This window comes from Crassostrea angulata, chromosome 9 (assembly GCF_025612915.1).
Source record: "Crassostrea angulata isolate pt1a10 chromosome 9, ASM2561291v2, whole genome shotgun sequence".
NCBI lineage: Eukaryota > Metazoa > Mollusca > Bivalvia > Ostreida > Ostreidae > Magallana > Magallana angulata.
The window spans coordinates 13,514,055-13,534,818 of record NC_069119.1 but is presented as its reverse complement, the minus strand read 5'-3'; the positions used below and the strand labels follow the sequence as shown (position 1 = coordinate 13,534,818).

Sequence of the window (20,764 nt, the reverse complement as noted above, 5' to 3'; positions counted from 1 at the left end):
GACCTTTTGCTCGTTTGATGCAAATGACGTAATTTGTCTTGGTGCACTATCTGCAAAGCTGCAAATAACAAACAAAGTCGGAATAAGGCTTGTCGATACGTATATTTGTTGAGCTCGCAATGGAATGAATACAAAACAATACAATACATTATATATGACATGACAATTCTTTGCATTGGGACAATAACCAAAAATTGATTACATAACATCATAACTGTTTTGTGTCTCAACTTGGAACATAACATGTTGTATCAATTTATCAAATTGAATAATATAACTTAATATGTTTCATTTCTCACAAGAATGCCAGTATTATGCGACTTGCTACAAAGTACTTAACACTGTGCCGGATAATTATGCCAGTGCCAAGGTGGCATTTTTGCACCCGCTTAAGCTGCATACATCGAAAAATTCAAATACGCCATATGATAGACCATTACTTAAAGAGTTAACAACCACCTTTGTTATCAGTGTATCTCACCTGTCAGGTAAGATATTTACCTTTCAAAAATAAATTCCTATAGGAAAATAATTTTTCCCATAGGAAAATCAATATTCCTATAGGTAATTTGAAATTTCCTATCGGAATACAAGAACTTCCCATAGGAATTTCAATTCCGATAGGATTTGATAAAATCCGATAGGAAAACTTAATATCCTATAGGAAAACTACATGTCTGAATAAAATTCCTACAGGAATTACCATTCTCCCATAGGAAATATAATTCCTACAGGACTTTTAAAAAATCCTATAGGATTGTCAATATTTCCTGTAGGAGAGTCAATTCTCCTATGGGAATTATCATTTTCCGATGGGATATTCATTTTTAAAGGTAAATATCTCACCTGTCAGGTGAAACACACTAAAAACAAAAGTGGTTATATACCCTCTAGACAATGGTCTTTCATTTGGTATACAAGGATTTTTCCAAAACTGCATCTTAAGCGGGTGCAAAAATGCCACCTTGGCACTGGCATAATTATCCGGCACAGTGTTACTTATTGAACACCTATTTTTAAAGAAAAAAAAGCATATTTACAAACTATTACACTACAGTTGAGTTCTATAACTAAATTATATCCTTATCATAATAAACAATAAAGTATCTCGATGAAGCGTTAAAGGTTTTCATAAAGAGAACACAAAAATGATTTGCATTATTATTCTTAATAACTAAACAAAAATACATTTATCGTTTCTACACTTTCAAGATCTTAAACTTTGCTCGCAATAGGATTAGTTATAGAACTTTCAGAGTAGCGCGAAATTCAATTATTGTTACATAACATTATACAATATTTCGCTTCATCAAAAATGTATTAAAACTAGAAAACATACTAATGCAAAAGTATGAAAAGAAAATATAGTAAATACTGAAACGTATAAAGGTTATCTTTGATAAATTTCCTTACTGTCATATAAATAATAAGAATAAACATGATTGTAAATTTCACAAATTCTAACCTTAAGTAACACACGGAATATTTAACCTCAATATACATTTTGATCAGAATATCAAATAATATAAACATTTATAACATACCTGCAAATAACAAACAAAGTCGGAATAAGGCTTGTCGATACGTATATTTGTTGAGCTCGCAATGGAATGAGCCAAAAGTTGGGCGCGAGTATAATTATCGAATTCCGACTGACCAGCAGGTATCCAATCAAAACACTCTATTTTAGCCATGTGATAAAAAAAACATTTATTACAAAATTTGCCCGAAAACTTTATTTAATTTTACGTAAGAAATTACACAAATAGGAAGACCGACTTGCCTAAGGCTAAACAGTTTAATGTATTATCACCTATTTAGCTAATAAAATGGCTGTAATGGATTAAAAATTACTAGATCAAAAGACCATGAAATTGCCAAAATCAGTGTCAAACATGTTTACAGAATCTTCCTTGATATTAAAATAAACCAGTGAAAATAAGCAAAATTAAGAATGAAGAACAAACTTTAAAGTGTTTTGTTAAGTATTTGAATTTGAATAGTAAAGTTATGCTTAAAAGTTTTGAATTTACCGGGTGGCAGTAAATACAAAATTCACATCATGACAGATCTATGTGTAAAATCATCATCCTGAAAATTTTAATGCGATCGAATATTAAGTAGTCTTAAATTTACATGTATTTGGGAAACACCGATTTCACACCTGAACGATTTTTAAATCAAGCTAATTTGGCGCGAGATGAACTGTGACGTCACGGGATCAACGCTGCTATATGAGAAACAAGATTCCCGCATTATCACCGGTGTGAGACCGGTTTGTCCGGTGTGAGACAGCAGTGTGAGATTTTTCTGTCTTACACTGTGTATAACAACGCAGTTTTAAAGCGTAAACAAACGTTGTCTGCTGTAGGGAAATGCAAAATGGTGGGTTGAGACTATCCATTAAGTAATTGTTTTGCTTGATTAATTACAATATATCATATTTTTAATTAAAAAACTGTCGTATACTCTCATTTTGAATTGCACTATTTGAAGCACGTGGAGGGGTAAACTGAAAGTAATCTTTTGAACGTCGTAACAGAAAGTTGTCGAACATCACTTTTTAAGGTAATGCGAGAAAAATAATCATTTAGGTCTTCCGTTTCCAGCGGAAGACCTTTCTATTATTGTGCGGGTTAAGATTATTAAGGTCTTCCGTTTCCAACGGAAGACCTTTCTATTACTGTGCGGGGAAAAAATTAAGATTATTCTTATTTTTCTTTTTTTTTTCCTAGATGCGAACTTTGAGGCTTCATATCTTGCTCATTTCTGAACGGTTTTTGCTCAAATTTTCAGGGCTAATGTACTTTACAAAACACTGTTTCCATACAAAGGCTCCGAGACTATGATAGCAGGGAATGGGAATCCAACGAATTTGAATAACAGAGACATTGTAGTTGTGCAAATCTGTTTGTGTTTTTAGATTACGTTTTTTATTTAGGAAAAGGTAGGGGGTCAAAAAACAGGATTCAAAAAAGTGCAAAAATTTAGACATATTTTCCTTTATATCTTTTAAACGAAAAACATTTTGTTAAGACATGTAGAATAAAAGTTGTGCAAAATATCAAGGGCTTTCATTTGACACCAATAAACAGGGGCTGACCCCTTACATTAAGGGCCAATGGCCCCTAAACAATTTTGCTTAATAACTCAAAAACGGTTAGGATTTTGATATGGCTGTCGTTGGCAAAGTTGTTTGTTGGGATCTCATGAAGGTCGTTTCAATGTTATTTTGTAAGTGATTTGTGTAGTATGAGTGTAAAAAGCTTTACATGTTAGCATGTACCTGTTTTTATTTGACAAGTTAACGAAAGACTTTGTGCGTACAACTGGCATGAAGTTACCGCAGAAAGTATGCTGGTTTATACAGGAGGCATTAATTCATAAGAATTTTTTTTTTAGAATACATGCTTTTTTTTAGGAGTTTAAGTCATTGTTGTTAAGTTCTTATAGTGCACAATCCTTAAAAACGGGAATTGGAAAACAAAACATTCTTTTTCTTTTCAAGTAAAACACAAAATATGGAATGAAAAAATATATGCATTACCTTTTTGTTATCAACACCATGCATTCTAAATCTACCTTGAATCAGAGCTGTGTGTGTAGCATTACGTAAGCTCTCCCTCGCCCACGGCCGAGAAAATCGGTCACCGTGGTCGCGGCTGGACTACCTAGCGGTCAGTGGTTATCTAATACACGAGAGTTGCGTTTCCCATGTACGAGTTTATTTTGCCGCGAACTCAAAAATTGTTTTAGTTTCGATTACACATAATTTTTTTGGATTAAACGATTGGGTGTCAATTAAGAAATCGTTCAGTTAAGTAATAAAAGCAATGTCAATCTCAATCTAAAGCAATAATAAACATAGATCAATTGTGGGTTTTTAGTTTAAAATAAAGAACTTCTATTTGATAGAGTAAGGTCATTATACTGCAAACTTTTCAAATCTTCCTGGGTTCTGAGCTGTGCGTGTCTGTGCGTTGTACTTTTGCGTAATCTATCCTTCGCCCACGGCCGAGGAGATAAGCCACGGCTGCACTACCTAGCGGTAAGCGGTTATCTAATACACAAAATTCGCACACCGCGACGTACACTTGCATCCATATGAACGTATTTGAGGTAATATAGCCGTAAATACAAGAACTGTTTTAATTTTATGTTATAAAAGTTTGTCCATCTTGTATTTTTGAGTGTAAATGAATATTTACGAACGATATTTCTCCAAATCGGAAACATCGTCAGACATAAATTAATGGTTGGTTTGTTTATCTAAAATATTCTAAAAACTATACAATTGATGTTTGAAATCAACACCCCCCCCCCCCCAAAAAAAAAATTAAACCATCTCTCGCACATGGCTGAGGTGATCCGGCGCGAGTGGACAAGTTATCCGCGGTCGGTTCGTATTCATCTACATGTACCTTATCACGCGTTCATGTTTCATATTTTGCACGGACACAACTATATTTTATTATATTTTCAACTATTATATTGGTTTAAGATGAAAAGGTATTTTTTTTTACTTGTACATTTGATTAAGCATTGATTTATACGATAGCGTACAAGGTAGTTTAAAAATCAAATCAAATTATAATCAAAGTTCCATGTTACATGTTTGCGGTAGGTGCTAGCACGATAAAAGAATGTCCTGAATTGAGGCATTCGATGATTATTTTAAAGAATATTCACATGAGTTTTAAACAACCTTAGATTAGATTCTATCGGTCACATATTGATCACTTCTGTAGTTTTTCTACATGGTTGTCTGTTTCATTGTGGAAGCGAACTCATTGCTATGTCCCCCCCCCCCCTCCTTCCGCCCCGCTGACAGGTGCTCGCACTGGATTTTTTTTTAATTGGTGAAAAGATATCCAGATCTGTCGAAAATCATTTTTGGTGACTTCTACTTACACATGTATGTGTAAAATTTTGTTTCAATTTCCCACCTGTTTGTTTATTCGGTCAGTCTCTGTCAATTCAATCGCCACGTGCGACCGAGCATCTTGTGTCGCTTCAGCGCCCACAGCTCAGAACATATATAGCCCCAGATCATCAATTGTTATGTAATTGAGTTACAGTTGGAAGGGTGCTTTTACTACATAAAATAATAAAATTATCCAGAAAAAAGTTACCGTTACGGTAACTCAATAGTCAATACCTAAAATAAAATCCGTATGATTACAAACTGTAATCGGTTTTTCAGCATTCGGCTGGATTTGATTTTTCTTCTAACATAAGTACTTTTATTGGTTTCAGAGAATACGATGTAAAAATACAAACAGTAAATAAACCTCATATTATTAACATCGATAATTTGAAAAATATTTAAAATTAAATTAGTCACATTCGTTAGAAAAAAATGTTATACTAACAACCGATAATTGTTTTCCTATGTCGTATCATTCGCATAAATAAATATGTTCTGTACATATTCATGTACCTCAGAAAAAATTAAAATGATTAAACAAAAAAGAAATTTGTAATTACTATTTCGGATCTTTTTTTTCAAAGTTAATTAACCTTGTATTGAAAAGAACAAGATGTAAAAATGATTTAATTTTTTTACTCAATATTCGTATATATTACCGGCGCTCCGTATAACGGCGTGTAGTGTATAGATTATCATAATCGATTTGAATTAAGTACCATGGGTATAGATTCCAACGATAATGACATGTAAATGCACGACTGTGTACATTGTAGGAAAATCCCTGTGTGTTAATTTCTTCCAAGACTTCTTGTTTTCCGTTAACAGTGGTTTAAATAATTAAGATAATTACTTGTAAAAATAGCTATAAACTGGATTCCAAAGAACAGTATATTTTCTCTCTATGTTTACATTTAATTTTGTTCAAATAATTAATAAATATTCTATCATTTAATTTGTGTGCTTCATCATATACTGATTCCGATAACCTTGAGGTCATTAATTTTCCATTGGCTATTGACAAAAAAAAGAGACGCTTGACTATCCAATGAAAACAAATACACAGAGTTTGATTGACAGGTTCAGCCAGGTGCAGGTCTCACCCGATGTCAGAGGTGTGCTGCTTTTACACAGCCGAATGGTCTCAGTGAGAGTTATCGATGTAAATTAATTTTTAAAAAATACATGCTTATCAAAACGATCGTGTAAGTTAATGTTCCAATAGAAATCATGTTTTGCTTACTGTATTTAATATTTTTTATGTATAGCGAATTTTAATATTGTACCAGTACAAACATCTTATAAAAACGTTATACATACATTTGTTTTCCCTTGGACTGAAATGTCACATTTTCATTGGTTTAAACATAGCACGTGATTGCCTCATATATCTCTATATTTGTTCTGTGAGAAATAATATTAGGCAATATGGCCGTCATTGGTCGACGGTTCGCTTACTCATTTCGACATTTCATAGTATTTTATACATAAACTGCATGCTGTAAGTTCTCAAAGTATTTGGAGTTGTTGCCCTTTGAAATTCTTTAAAATTAGAGTAGTTGCCCTTAGAAAATTGACGTCATATTGTTTTGTCTGGAGAAGAACAAAATGGCATCGTCGAAATTTGCTCAAATCTCTGCAGAGGAAAGGGAGAAAACATTTGAAATTGAATAGCAACAAAACATTGTAAGTAAACATGGGTAAAGCAAAGATTTTGAAAGAGTATTTGAAAGGTGAGATGAAAATTTTGAAGGGTTTAAATGAGTTAAATTGGAAGAGATGTAAGGCATCTTGTACATGGCTTTGCGTAGATCATCGCTATTTGTGAATAAATATGTCGCTTGATAGCCCTCGGGAAAACAAAACACTTATTAGGTTAGTTACTGACTCACTACGGAAATATATTGGGTTGATCAATCTCATAGAAGGCTCGGCTTCGCCTCGCCATCTATGAGATTGATCAACCCAATATATTCCCGTAGTGAGTCAGTAACTAACCTAATAAGTAATAGTAGTCTGTAACTAGTCGTATTTTAATACATATACATTTCTTTTGTTTGTTAAAAATTAATTCAATTTTGTAAAAAGATAAGTATATCATTTCTTATATATTTTTTTAATGAAAATACCTACAAAAGAGTTTTGCCAATCACAAACAGTTTAAAGTAATGCAAAACACGGGCGCCATTTTGAAACAATTGAATTGTCAGAGAGTTCCAAATGAAATCTGATGAACGTTTCACACGGTTCTTGCACGCTTTGCTCGAAACGATTTACACGATTTGCCCGAAACTCTGTACGCTTTGCCCGAAACGCTAAACGGTTTACATGAAGTGCTTCACGATTCACACGAAACGCTAAACGGTTTACTCGAAACGTTTCTCGCACGTAATTTGCAGCTTTTTGGTATAGTAGTAGGTTTCAGGGTCTGTAAATTTTGTCAGCACGCAACAGTTCTAACTTTGCACATACATGCAGTCTTAAAAAATTTTGAAAGATTTAAATATAGAAGTTATCTTAGAGAAAAGGTTAAGTGTTTAGTAGGCGGGTTCGATTAAAAAAATACAATTCCTGACATGAATCATGAGTACATACTGTTTATAACAATGCTTGCTACCCTTTGAAAATTTAACTCGCCATTAAACATCTCATTTTTTAAAGAATGCTTGAAACGATTACATAAACTGTTTTGACAAATAGTTTTCCTAACACATTTTCTTCCTTTCTTTTTCAAAACACGTTTTATATACAGGCTTTCAAATAAAACCCGTTTTTATAACAAAAGCAGAACTGAAAGTTTAGTCATTACTAGTTAACAGCGTTCAACGTTTGTGACGTCATAATGAAACTCGTCATTTTAACCTTTGAGTACCCTGTGTGCATTACAGTGTTAAAACTGCCGTAGCTTTCAACACACTTTACAAGCAAAAAATATTTTGAATATAAATAAAATTGTTTGACACCATATCACATATATTTTCAACTCGCAGCAACAATGGAAGACCTACTCGTGGCTTTCCCACGAGCTCTGCTCTAGTTCTTATTTTTAGGGTTTTCCGTTTTTCAACGGAAAACCCTTCTGTTATTCTACTGTTTCTTATTAGGGTTTTCCGTTTTTCAACGGAAAACCCTTCTGTTATTCTACTGTTTCTTATTATTATTAGGGTTTTCCGTTTTTCAACGGAAAACCCTTCTGTTATTCTACTGTTTCTTATTATTATTTTTTTTTTTTTCCCGCAAATTTTGTGCACGAGATTTCTCGAACATTTTTTGTCTGATTGCTATGAAACTTTCAGGGTATGTAGATGATATTAATATCTCTAGACGTTTTTTTCAAATTTTTAAAATTCACTTCCGGTTATGAGTTATTGCCCTTGAATTGAAAATTGGGGGGTCTTTTGTCCAGAGTTGATCTCGGGAACTGCAGATGATAGATGCATGAATTTTGGCGAAATTGTCGGTAACATTTTATAATTTTGCTGGCATGAAAATTTTGGTAATTTCTTTGTTAGTTTTTGAGCTATTTGTCGCCAAAGTTTAAGATTTTTTCGGGGGTGAAATTTTGTTGCTTTTTGTATTATAACCTTTAAACTAAAAATATTTTGTTAATACATATAGAACAAAAGTTGTTTAGAATAACGAGAGCTTTCATTTAAAATTAAGAAAAAAGGGCTGGCCCCTATAATTAGGGGTCAGCAGCTCATACACGTATTTTTCTGATAGCAAAAATCGTTATCATTTTATGAAAAAAAATTAATTTAGTTATTGTTGATATATTAAATAATGTCATTTGGTATCAAATTAAACAAGTTCTGTCCTATATTTTTTTTCAAATTTCATAAAACAAATATGTGAGAATCGTACATGAACGAGTTAATATGTCTACATAGACACACAAGCGAACAAATGCCACATTAAGGCCCAGGCATTTACTGCATTACGTTGTGTTGCGTCTTAGATAAATTGTTGTGATTCAATTTCATTTTTTTCATCTATATCATTTATGAATTCAATGAACACACATTATTTAAACGTTCTATGTGCAACTATTTGTCGGGGCGCCCCTGTTTGTGACCCCCGCGCGCGCGCGCCGAATGTAAACAGTAACGAACGGCATTGTAGAAAAGAGAGAGCCGTAATGCAGAAGAGAAGTTGTGTATTCTTTCGGTGTACACATGCATTTTCAATTTGCTGTGAAACATATGAACATGCACAGGGAACAATACTACATATTTGTTTAAGGAGGATATTTTTCTCGTGTGAATCGTTTACGAGGAAATTCTGACAGCCATACTTCTGTCGGCGATCAGCCGTTGATAAGCTACGAGTAATAAAGGAGAAAAGATGGACATTAACGTGTGTGATTAATGTGGATGTTACTGAAGAAGGTGAGGCTTTTACTCCTTTTAAAGTTTCTTGTTAACTGGTTAAAATTTAGTATATAGTATAGATGTACATGTAAGTACGTGCACACTGTTAGATGTTTTTGTTATGGTGTGGGTGTTTGTTTACTAAGTTAAACGTGTAATTTTTACATGTTTCATGGGTGTTTAGACTCGCTTGAGGTTCATGGGGGACTGGAAAGGGTAACTGAATTTATCTATTTAAAAAAATAACAGATTGTGAATTTTCAACTCAAAATTCAAAGCAGGGTCTAATTAGAAACATATCATATATTCTTGTGCAGAGGACTCCAAATGTAGTCATGAATACCTTGTAGACATAACTTCAAGTAAATAAAATTGTATACTTCAGACTTCAGAGTTAAAACATGACTTTAATATCTTTATGATGCCGATCATTGTATCATTAAAGAGGTATAGCAGACCAACGGGTACCCGGTACATGTACTTGTACATGTAGGTTACAAGTTAGAACTATGCCTACCATTCTACCAGTTCACATAATTTTTCTTGTTTAGCAGTTATGATGTGTACTTAAATTGTCCTTGTTAATGTTTTAAATGTAATTTTTTATTCTCTTTTTTTAATCTGACTACTGGCAGTACTGGCGTGCGAGCAGTTCTCGCCGAGGACCATTTCTCGCTGGTGCACTGTTACATCATATTTTCGTATATAATTTTATGTGTTGATAAAATGACGTAACAATGCACTGGTGAGAAATGGTACTCGGCGAGAACTGATCGCACGCCAATATTGATTAATTACAGACAAAAACTGAAGGTTGCAAGTGTTATTTTTAATTGAACAACATTGTTTTAAATAATTCTTTATATATGTGACGATCAGACCGGTTTGAATACCAGTGCCAGATAGCTCAGTTGGTAGAGCACCTGACTAGAGATTCAGGGGGCCCAGGTTCAAATCCCTTCATTATTTCTCCCATCCTGTTACAATATTGGTGTTGTGACCAACCCCTGGAACTAACAGGTTAACTCGATCCTGCCAGGGATGATCTTCGAGGGTGAAGATCATTTAAGGGGGAGGAATGTGACGGTCAGACTGGTTTGAATACCGGTGCCAGATACATGTAGCTCAGTTGGTAGAGCACTTGACTAGAGATTCAGAGGGCCAGGTTCGAATCCCACTTTGTTCCGTCGTTATTTCTCCCATCTTTTACATATACATGTATATCAGATATATGACAGATGATTAAGGTCATCACATGTTTTGCAAGATGCAATAAGTGATAAAACATTTACTTTACAACAGAATACATTTAAGTGAATATTTATGTTTCTTGTTATTATTTGGTGTGGTTTTCTTGACAGTGTCGCATAAACAATTTACCCGCTCCTAAAACACAAACTTTCTTTTTGTGGATTCAGCTTACCGCTGATTGGCTGCTGTTGCAGCAGACAAATAAGATATGCACGCACAAAACACAATGAACTTATCAGAGAATGAGTTGAGTTTATTTAAACTATTGGAATTTGGGTATTTTTTTTTAAAATGTATACTTGTGACAAAACATATATGTGGTACATACAGCTGTAGCTTTATGAAGAAAATTTTGGTTAGACCATATATACCTATCATGCAAGTAAATGATATTTACAAAAAACTTGCAATTTATGGCGCACGAAATATACGCTAGTTTTATAAAGATTGACATACATGTAATGTACCACATTCTTTGAAAAATAATCTATTAAAAATTCTTCATTAAGTTTACTCATACATGTTTTATGCTTATTACACATAGTAATGTTTTTAAAACATGTAATTTATAAGAAAATAAACAAAAACCCTCGCTAAATTTATTTGCAAACAAAAAATACACAGTAGAATTGATAAAAAATGGTATACCAGAAGCTAATACCAGTACATGTACTTTGACGCTGTTCGGTTGGTAATATTCGTTTGTAATTTACGAATTGAAATATTGACTGTTGCACTACAAGTATGGTAATAAACTCTCTCTCTCTCTCAAACTCTCTCTCTTTCTCAATTTGATAAGTGTTTATACCTATGAAAATTTTTTAATATTATATTATGACTTGATATGCAAATTTTTGATCTTGTACTGCCTAAATGTTATGTCATGTATTGGGATATGTCATACTTTTTACACTGCATGGTCAGTGTATTTTTTACAGAAATACTATGCATATGTTAATGTAAACACAGCTATTACTAGTACATGTATGTAAACACAGCTAATTATTTTTTTTATTTATTTCAGCTCAAAACAGACTCTTGTTACCACATGGCTTTTACCGGTACCTGTTGATTCTTGTGGGTCAGCTCCTGAGATTAACCTGTCACCTCTATCCACATGCATATTCCTTGTGTTCTACAGATTTACTGGTAATTCAAATTAAATCCGATAATGCATGAACAATAATGGAACTTGAAGAAAGCATCATGCCATGTTGTGGTTTGTGTTTGATAAGAAATTATGAAAACAAAATTAAGGCTGTTTAAAGAAATTCATAATTGCTGTGAAAATTTGTTTTTCAATAAAAGTATACAATTATGTTTCCTTTATTTTTTATTTCATAAAGATATTTAGATGTGTTTACATAATTGAACCCCCCCCCCCCCCTCTATTTAATTGTCTGCATTAAGATTACATGTAGGATATGTAAATGTACATTTGACTTTGAAATAACATCTGCTATGATAATTACTTTTGAAATGAACAAGAAACAACCTATTTCTACCTTTCTAAGGTATATATGCATAAAAAAGTAGAAAAAACATGTCAAATTTGAACTTTTTTCATTGAAATCAACTCTGTCTCCAGCTACCTGGGTGTGTTTGAATTTAATTCTAATTTAAGGCAGATGTCTAACTTGTAGGTTGTAACTTACTGTTTTAGCATGGTTAGAAGAAGACTAGAAATCAGAATAGATTAGATATTCACTAAATATGATTGTTAGCTTACTTTTTTCATGAAAACAAGAAATCACAAGCAGGACAGCTGTCTATTTGTTAATTAAAATGGTACAAATCATACAATAAACTAATAAAGATCACATTTTAGAATCATTGATGATTGTTTTCAAATATGTGTGAGAAATGACTCAAGGAAATTGCCACATGTTTCATAAAATTAGGTAAAACATTTCAAACCATGACTTTTTATGAAAATCAAAAGATTGGGGGGGGGGGGGGTATACATGTAAGGGTATTTCTAAGTGATGTGAAGCTTTTATCATGATTATATCATGTAGGCATATGTTGTATTGAATAAGGTTTCTTTTTAAAGGTGGTTGAACAAAAGTTGACCTCTAAAAGGTCAGATAAAGATGTTTTACTATGGAGAACCCTGTAAATCTGTGTTTACTAAAGGAAATTGGAAATGGTGGGTTCACTTAAATGGCCATATTTTTATTAAACCTCAATGGAATTGGCAATATGTGGTATTCTTTTTCTCAGAATTGCATTAGCTTTCTTATTCTAAGACAAACCGTCTTTTCATAGAAATGTTAGTGTACTAAGTTAAAGATACTAGGAACAGTTTTGGATAAAGTACCGTCAATATTTTTGTAAAATTGAGAGTGACTGTACTTGAAGGTTTATCATTGTTGCGTAGATTCATGAAATGAATTTTAATGATTACCAATAGTTAGAGGGATGTCTCTTGTTGGAATTGGTTAGCAATATTAAGGCCCCTAATTTTAAGTACATGAGAAGCAGAAATAGTGAAACTTGCGGCTATGACAGATATGTTGACTTTACAGTGAAATTGAAGGTTACAAACGGGAGGTTATATAACATGAAATGTAGGTGGATGGGATAGTATATGCCTATTTAGTATTTACTGGGTATGAGGACAATAGCAAGTTTATTGTCCCCCAAGACAGCAAATATTTAATGAGGCAAAGCCAAGGGAAATAGTAGCTGTTGAATGGGACAATAAACTTGCTATTGTCCGAATAGTCAGTTAATTGGTATTTCATTATACAGAAGAAAACTTTATTTGTCAGCGATGCAGAATTTCTTGATGATAAACAAATTAGAGTTAAATCAAACTTTGTATTTAATGCGGCGATCTTATTAGGTCAGAGGTGTTCCGAGTTTAAGGTGATATGGGACACTTCCATGTTGTGACGTATTGTTTATCGAAATAAACAATAAAATAAAGTGTAATTATATAAGTACATGTAGTTTCTTCTCAAAAATGGTCACCTAACTCCTTAGCACAGTTGGTTAGAGGGTTTACTAGGAACCTGTAAGTCATGAGTTCGAATCCCGCTGGGGTTTTTACAATTTTTACCTTTTCAAATATTTTTAAAAGCTATTTTTTGGTTAAATATTGTAAAATTTGAAAATTCTAAACCGGTGAAAAGTTTTCAATTATATAGTACTTTAATCCACATTAATATCGACAGATGTCCCATACCACCTTAAAAAGGAGGGAAATCAAATTCTGCTAATGAATGGTTTTGATGACTATTCACCATGGGCAGATAGCATGGATACTATTTTAGATAAAAAGGCATGTTTATGCGGGCGCCTTCTAGTGATCAATTTGTCGGTCTGTCCATCCGAGATGGCTTGACAGGAGCATAGCTTCTCTCCCCTTGGCCCAATCTGGCTCATACCTCATCCACAGGGTTCCTTTGGTTGAAGGATGTGCAGTGACCTTGAACCATGTTTTTAGGTATAAGGTTAAGGTCATAGCAGAATTATATATATAAAATCCTTGTCTGGGGCATATCTTTTTTCCCTTTGGTCCAATCTGGCTAATACTCACAGAGTGTCTCTATGGTTAAACGATGTGCAGTGACCTTGCATGAAATTTCTAGGTAACGGGTGAAGATCATATCGGATCATGCAAAAATCCTTTTTTGAGAGCATATATAATTTCTACTAACCCCTATTTGGCTCAGACTTCACATAAGCAGAGCTTTTGAGTAAAGGGTGAAAGGGTGTGTAGTGACCTTGAACCTATTTTCAGTGAAAAGAAACTGTGAAGGTCATATCAGAATTATAGTTTTAAAAATCCTTGTCCGGAGTATATCTTCTCTCCCTTTGCTCCATTCAGCCTCATACTTTACCCACATGATGCCTTTGTTCAAAATATATGCAATGAATGACCTCGAATGATATTTGTAGATGAAGAGTCAAGGTCATATCAGATCACACAAAAATCCATATTTTAAGAGCATAGATATACTCTCCTTTTAGCCCCTATTTGGCTAATATTTTACCTTTACAGAGTTTATTGGTTAATGGCGTGCAGTGACCTTGAACCAAGTCTGTCAATGTGAAGGTCATAGCAGATCTTTTTAAAATTAGTTTTAAATAGTAGATTATTTTCCAAATATGCTTAATCTTGGTCAGATTGAACAAAAATGCATGTATGTTAGGGGGAATGAAATTGAATTAAAAGTTCTATGCCAGCTGGAAAAATTTCAAGTTATAGGTCAAGGTCAAAGCAGAATTCTCTGAAATAACATAAGCGGGGCCCTTTGAAATGTTCACCATTTCAATGTTGTCTGGTTCATAGTAATTTTACATAGAAAATATTCACAGAAGTACAGTAAAGTAAACTTAACATCGATAAGTTTCTGACAATTAATGACGCAACGAGCACACAGTACGAAAGGTCAACCTTTTGAAAAGCAGTGAAGAGGAAAAGTTGCTCAGAATTATGTTTTAAACAAAATTGATTTTTTACATAAATTTTAATTTTGCATTCTGGGTTAAGAAAAAAGATGTTAGTTCAAGGTAAAGTAAACTTGTACCTAAAATGAAGTCAAATTTGTTAAGTCGTACTTAAACACATTGGTTTTTTTTGTTAAGTCGTTCTTGAAATGGTTATGGGTTTTTGGTTAAGTCGTACTTAAAAACATTCGGATCATGTTAAGTTGTACCAAGAATCATTCGATTTTTAGGGTCTTCCGTTTTCAACGGAAGACCCTCTTGTTATTCTATTGTTTCTTTTTATTATTATTATTTTTCTTTTTCTTTATTTTTCTGACTTTTTTAAAGCTTAATATCGCAAAAAGTGTTCAACAGATTTACATGAAACTTTCAGGGATTATGTAGCATGACTGTCCCTCAAAGATGTTAAATTTTTAACTACAACGTCACTTCCGTTTTTGCGTTACGTCAATTTTTAAATTTTAAAAAAGTGATTTTGTCCAGGGCGTTTTTCAAAAAAGCTTCAAGATAGAGACTTGGAATTTTTTGTGTTGAAGCATTAATCGTTTTTATTTGGACATAAGGCTGGAATTTAGTTTCCGACACTTCCAGTCTAAACCGGAAGTGTTTTAAAATTTTTGAATTTTCGAATTTTTCGATTCAATTTTAAATGTTTATGAGGTTTGTAGAGCTGGTCATGCTGAATACGAAACTGAAATCCGTTTGAAAATCGGACGATGCATTACAGAGATATCGGGGTTTAAAAATTGATTTTTCCGGAAATTTTGGTTCCGCGTCCTTGGATTAAAAAATAGCGTAATGTTCAAAGTAAAATTAACTCGTACCAAGAATAAATGCCAAGTCGTGCTTGAACAACATTCGGATTTTTTTTTGTTCAATCGGAAAGGTGTTTGTTAAGTCGTACTTAAAATCATTCGGATTTTGTTAAGTCGTACCAGGAATATTCGATTTTTTTCATTTTTTTTATTTTAGTTACTCTTGTTATTGGTTTAAGAGCTCTGCTTCTTACAGGAACTTCCAGCTTTACTTCCGACATGAACGGAAGACCCACTCGTTGCTTTGCAACGAGCTTTGCTCTAGTTTTTTTTTTTATCCGCAAATTTTGTGTAGGCCATTTCTCGTACATTTGTTGTCTGATTGTTATGAAACTTTCAGGGTATGTAGACAATGTTAATATCTCGGGACGTTTTTTTCAAATTTTTAAAATTCACTTCCGGTTATGAATTATTGCCCTTTAATTGAAAATTGGGGGGTCTTTTGTCCAGAGTTGATCTCGGGACCTACAAAAGATAGTTGCATGAAATTTAGCAGAATTGTTGGTAACATTTTATAGTTTTGCTGGCATGAAAAGTTTGGCAAAATGTTTTTTAGTTTTTAAGCTATTTGCCGGTAAAGTATAAGGTTTTGGGGATCCTGAAATTTTGTTGTTTTTTGTATAATAACCTTTAAACTAAAAATATTTTGTTAATACATATAGAGCAAAAGTTGTTTAGAATAACGAGAGCTTTCATTTAAAATTAAGAAAAAAGGGCTGGCCCCTATAATTAGGGGTCAGCAGCTCATACACGTATTTTTCTGATAGCAAAAATCATTATCATTTAATGAAAAAAAATGAATTCAGTTATTGTTAATAAATTAAATAATGTCATTTGGTATCAAATTAAACAAGTTCTGTGCTATATTTTTTTTCAAATTTCATAAAACAAATATGTGAGAATCGTAAATGAACGAGTTAATATGTCTACATAGACACACAAGCGAACAATGCCACTTTAAGGCCCAGGCATTTACTGCATTACGTTGTGTTGCGTCTTAGATAAATTGTTGTGATTCAATTTCATTTTTTTCATCTATATCATTTATGAATTCAATGAACACACATTATTTAAAAGTTCTATGTGCAACTATTTGTCGGGGCGCCCCTGTATGTAACCCCCGCGCGCGCGCCGAATGTAAACAGTAACAGAAAAGGGAGAGCCGTAATGCAGAAGAGAAGTTGTGTATTCTTTCGGTGTATACATGCATTTTCAATTTACTGTGAAACATATGAACATGCACAGGGAACAATACTACATATTTGTTAAAGGAGGATATTTTTCTCGTGTGAATCGTTTACGAGGAAATTCTGACAGCCACACTTATGTCGACGATCAGCCGTTGATAAGCTACGAGTAATAAAGGAGAAAAGATGGACATTAAAGTGTGTGATTTATGTGGATGTTACTGAAGAAGGTGAGGCTTTTACTCCTTTTAAAGTTTCTTGTTAACTGGTTAAAATTTAGTATATAGTATAGATGTACATGTAAGTACGTGCACACTGTTCACAGGGGCTCGTCACGAAGTTTTTTCAACCTTTTATATATACCACCTCTATACTATAAAATACACAAGGGAGGAATCAAAACTCGAAAAAATCGCTACCTCCCGATTTCGGTCGCCTCGTATTAATTCTTCTCGGACGTTAAACCCTGCACTCTAGGTATCATTAGATCGGGAAAGGACCATAGTTTTTAGGGATACCTGCAAATTTTAAACATCGGCAACAATTTTAGAAGTTTTCACGCATTTTCTTCCAGTTTACTCTCCGGTGACACTTTCTTCGATCAGATGTTGCGCACCAAATTTATTCATGCGCTCTCATTGGTTAATTTTGTTGATCAAGATAAATCGTACGTTGACACATATTTTAGAGGGATATTCAAATGATGAGTGAAGAAGTTCTTTTTACGTGGTGAGTATATGTATTAATTTTCATATTTATGTAGAAATATTTTAACCATACCTCGGACATTCGGTAGGACGTGACTTTGTATTTCTTGCATCAAAGCAAGTTTGTATATCATTTGAAAATCCCTCTAAAATACAAGTCCTCGTACGAGTTATCTTGAGCAACATTGAATTGACCAATGAGAGCGCGACATCTGATCGAAGAAAGTGTCACCGGAGAGTAAACTGGAAGAAAATGCGTGAAAACTTCTAAAATTGTTGCCGATGTTTAAAATTTGCAGGTATTCCTAAAAACTATGGTCCTTTCCCGATCTTATGATACCTAGAGTGCAGGGTTTAACGTCCTAAAAGAATTAATACGAGGCGACCGAAATCGGGAGGTAGCGATTTTTCCGAGTTTTGATTCCTCCCTTGTGTATTTTATAGTATAGAGGTGGTATATATAAAAGGTTGAAAAAACTTCGTGACGAGCCCCTGTGCACTGTTAGATGTTTTTGTTATGATGTGGGTGTTTGTTTACTAACATGTGATTTTTACATGTTTCATGGATGTTTAGACTCGCTCGAGGTTCATGGGGGACTGGAAAGGGTAACTGAATTTATCTATTTAAAAAAATAACAGATTGTGAATTTTGAACTCAAAATTCAAAGCAGGGTCTAATTAGAAACATATAATATATTCTTGTGCAGAAGACTCCAAATGTAGTCATGAATACCCTGTAGACATAACTTCAAGTAAATAAAATTGTATACTTCAGACTTCATAGTTAAAACATGACTTTAATATCTTTATGATGCCGATCATTGTATCATTAGAGAGGTTTAGCAGACCAACGGGTACCCGGTACATGTACTTGTACATGTAGGTTACAAGTTAGAACTATGCGTACCATTCTACCAGTTCACATAATTTTTCTTGTTTAGCAGTTATGATGTGTACTTAAATTGTCTTTGTTAATGTTTTAAATGTAATTTTTTATTCTCTTTTTTTAATCTGACTACTGGCAGTACTGGCGTGCGAGCAGTTCTCGCCGAGGACCATTTCTAGCTGGTGCACTGTTACATCATATTTTCGTATGTAATTTTATGTGTTGATAAAATGACGTAACAATGCACTGGTGAGAAATGGTACTCGGCGAGAACTGATCGCACGCCAATATTGATTAATTACAGACAAAAACTGAAGGTTGCGAGTGTTATTTCTTATTGAACAACATTGTTTAAAATAATTCTTTATATATGTGACGATCAGACCGGTTTGAATACCAGTGCCAGATAGCTCAGTTGGTAGAGCACCTGACTAGAGATTCAGAGGGCCCAGGTTCAAATCCCAGTTTGGTCCTTCATTATTTCTCCCATCCTGTTACAATATTGGTGTTGTGACCAACCCCTGGAACTAACAGGTTAATTCGATCCTGCCAGGGGTGATCTTCGAGGGTGAAGATCATTTAAGGGGGGAGGAATGTGACGGTCAGACTGGTTTGAATACCGGTGCCAGATACATGTAGCTCAGTTGGTAGAGCACTTGACTAGAGATTCAGAGGGCCAGGTTCGAATCCCAGTTTGTTCCATCGTTATTTCTCCCATCTTTTACATATACATGTATATCAGATATATGACAGATGATTAAGGTCATCACATGTTTTGCAAGATGCAATAAGTGTTAAATACCTTTACTTTACAACACAATACATTTAAGTGAATATTTATGTTTCTTGTTATTATTTGGTGTGGTTTTCTTGACAGTGTCGCATAAACAATTTACCCGCTCCTAAAACAAACTTTCTTTTTGTGGATTCAGCTTACCGCTGATTGGCTGCTGTTGCAGCAGACAAATAAGATATGCACGCACAAAACACAATGAACTTATCAGAGAATGAGTTGAGTTTATTTCAACTGTTGGAATTTGGGTATTTTTAGCTCACCTGAGCCAAAGGCTCAAGTGAGCTTTTCTGATCACAATTTGTCCGTTGTCGTCGTTGTCGTTAACTTTTCACATTTTCATCTTCTTCTCAAGAACCACTGGACAGATTTCAACCAAATTTGGCACAAAGCACCACTAGGTGAAGGGGATTCAAGTTTGTTCAAATGAAGTGCCACGCCCTTTTTAAAGGGGAGATAATTGAGAATTATTAAAAATTTGTTGGTATTTTTCAAAAATCTTCTTCTCAAAAACTATTCAGCCGGAAAAGCTTAAACTTGTGTGGAGGCATCCTCAGGTAGTGTAGATTCACGTTTGTTCAAATCATGGTCCCCGGGGGTAGGAAGGGGCCACAAGAGGGGGATCAAGTTTTACATAGGAATATATAGAGAAAATCTTTAAAAATCTTCTTCTCAAAAACTATCAGGCCAGAAAAGCTCAAATTAAAATGGGAGCACCCTCAGGTAGTGTAGATTCAAGTTTGTTCAAATCATGGTTCCTGGGAGTAGGGTGGGGCCACAATTGGGGGATCAAGTTGTATATAGGAATATATGGAGAAAATCTTTAAAAATCTTCTTCTCAAAAACTATTAGGCCAAAAAAGGTTAAATTTAAATGGAAGCATCCACAGGTAGTGTAGATTCAAAATTGTTCAAATCATGGTCCCCGGGGGTAGGGTGGGGCCACAATTGGGGGATCAAGTTTTACATAGGAATATATAGAGAAAATCTTTAAAAATCCTCTTCTCAAAAACTATTTGGCCAGATAAGCTCAAATTACAATGGAAGCATCCTCAGGTAGTGTAGATTTAAGTCTGTTCAAATCATGATCCCCGGGGGTAGGGTGGGGCCACAAGAGGGGGATCAAGTTTTACTTAGGAATACATGTATATATAGAGAAAATCTTTAAAAATCTTATTCTCAAAAGCTATTAGGCCAGATAAGCTCAAATTAAAATGGAAGCATCCTCAGGTAGTGTAGATTCACGTTTCTTCAAATCATAGTCCCCGGGGGTAGGGTGGGGCCACAATTGGGGGATCAACTTTTACATAAGAGTATATAGAGAAAATCTTTTAAAAAATTTCTTTTAATAACTATTTGGCCAAGAAATCT

General features: G+C 34.0%; 2 protein-coding genes across 5 annotated transcripts in view; one reads left to right on the top strand and one right to left on the bottom strand.

Moving 5' to 3' along the window:
* Window positions 1–1,636, bottom strand: part of LOC128164347 (hemolymph lipopolysaccharide-binding protein-like) — a 33,799-nt gene extending 32,163 nt beyond the window's left edge. Inside the window, exon 1 of one of the 3 annotated variants that reach the window (XM_052828147.1) lies at window positions 1,545–1,636. Coding sequence is in view for 1 of the 3 variants with exons in the window: in XM_052828143.1 (XP_052684103.1) it covers window positions 4–245 (242 nt within the window). In the remaining 2 variants the exon portion in view is untranslated. Of the gene's footprint in view, window positions 1–3; window positions 333–1,544 lie in introns of those variants that run through there. The other 2 variants (XM_052828143.1, XM_052828148.1) reach the window with 2 other exon arrangements.
* A 2,384-nt stretch (window positions 1,637–4,020) lies between these two features.
* The window catches only part of LOC128163141 (uncharacterized), a 63,691-nt gene continuing 46,947 nt past the window's right edge, over window positions 4,021–20,764 (top strand). The window contains exon 1 of one of the 2 annotated variants that reach the window (XM_052826658.1): window positions 4,021–4,048. The gene's annotated coding sequence lies outside the window, so the exon portion shown is untranslated. Of the gene's footprint in view, window positions 4,049–4,077; window positions 4,120–20,764 lie in introns of those variants that run through there. The other variant, XM_052826656.1, reaches the window with a different exon arrangement.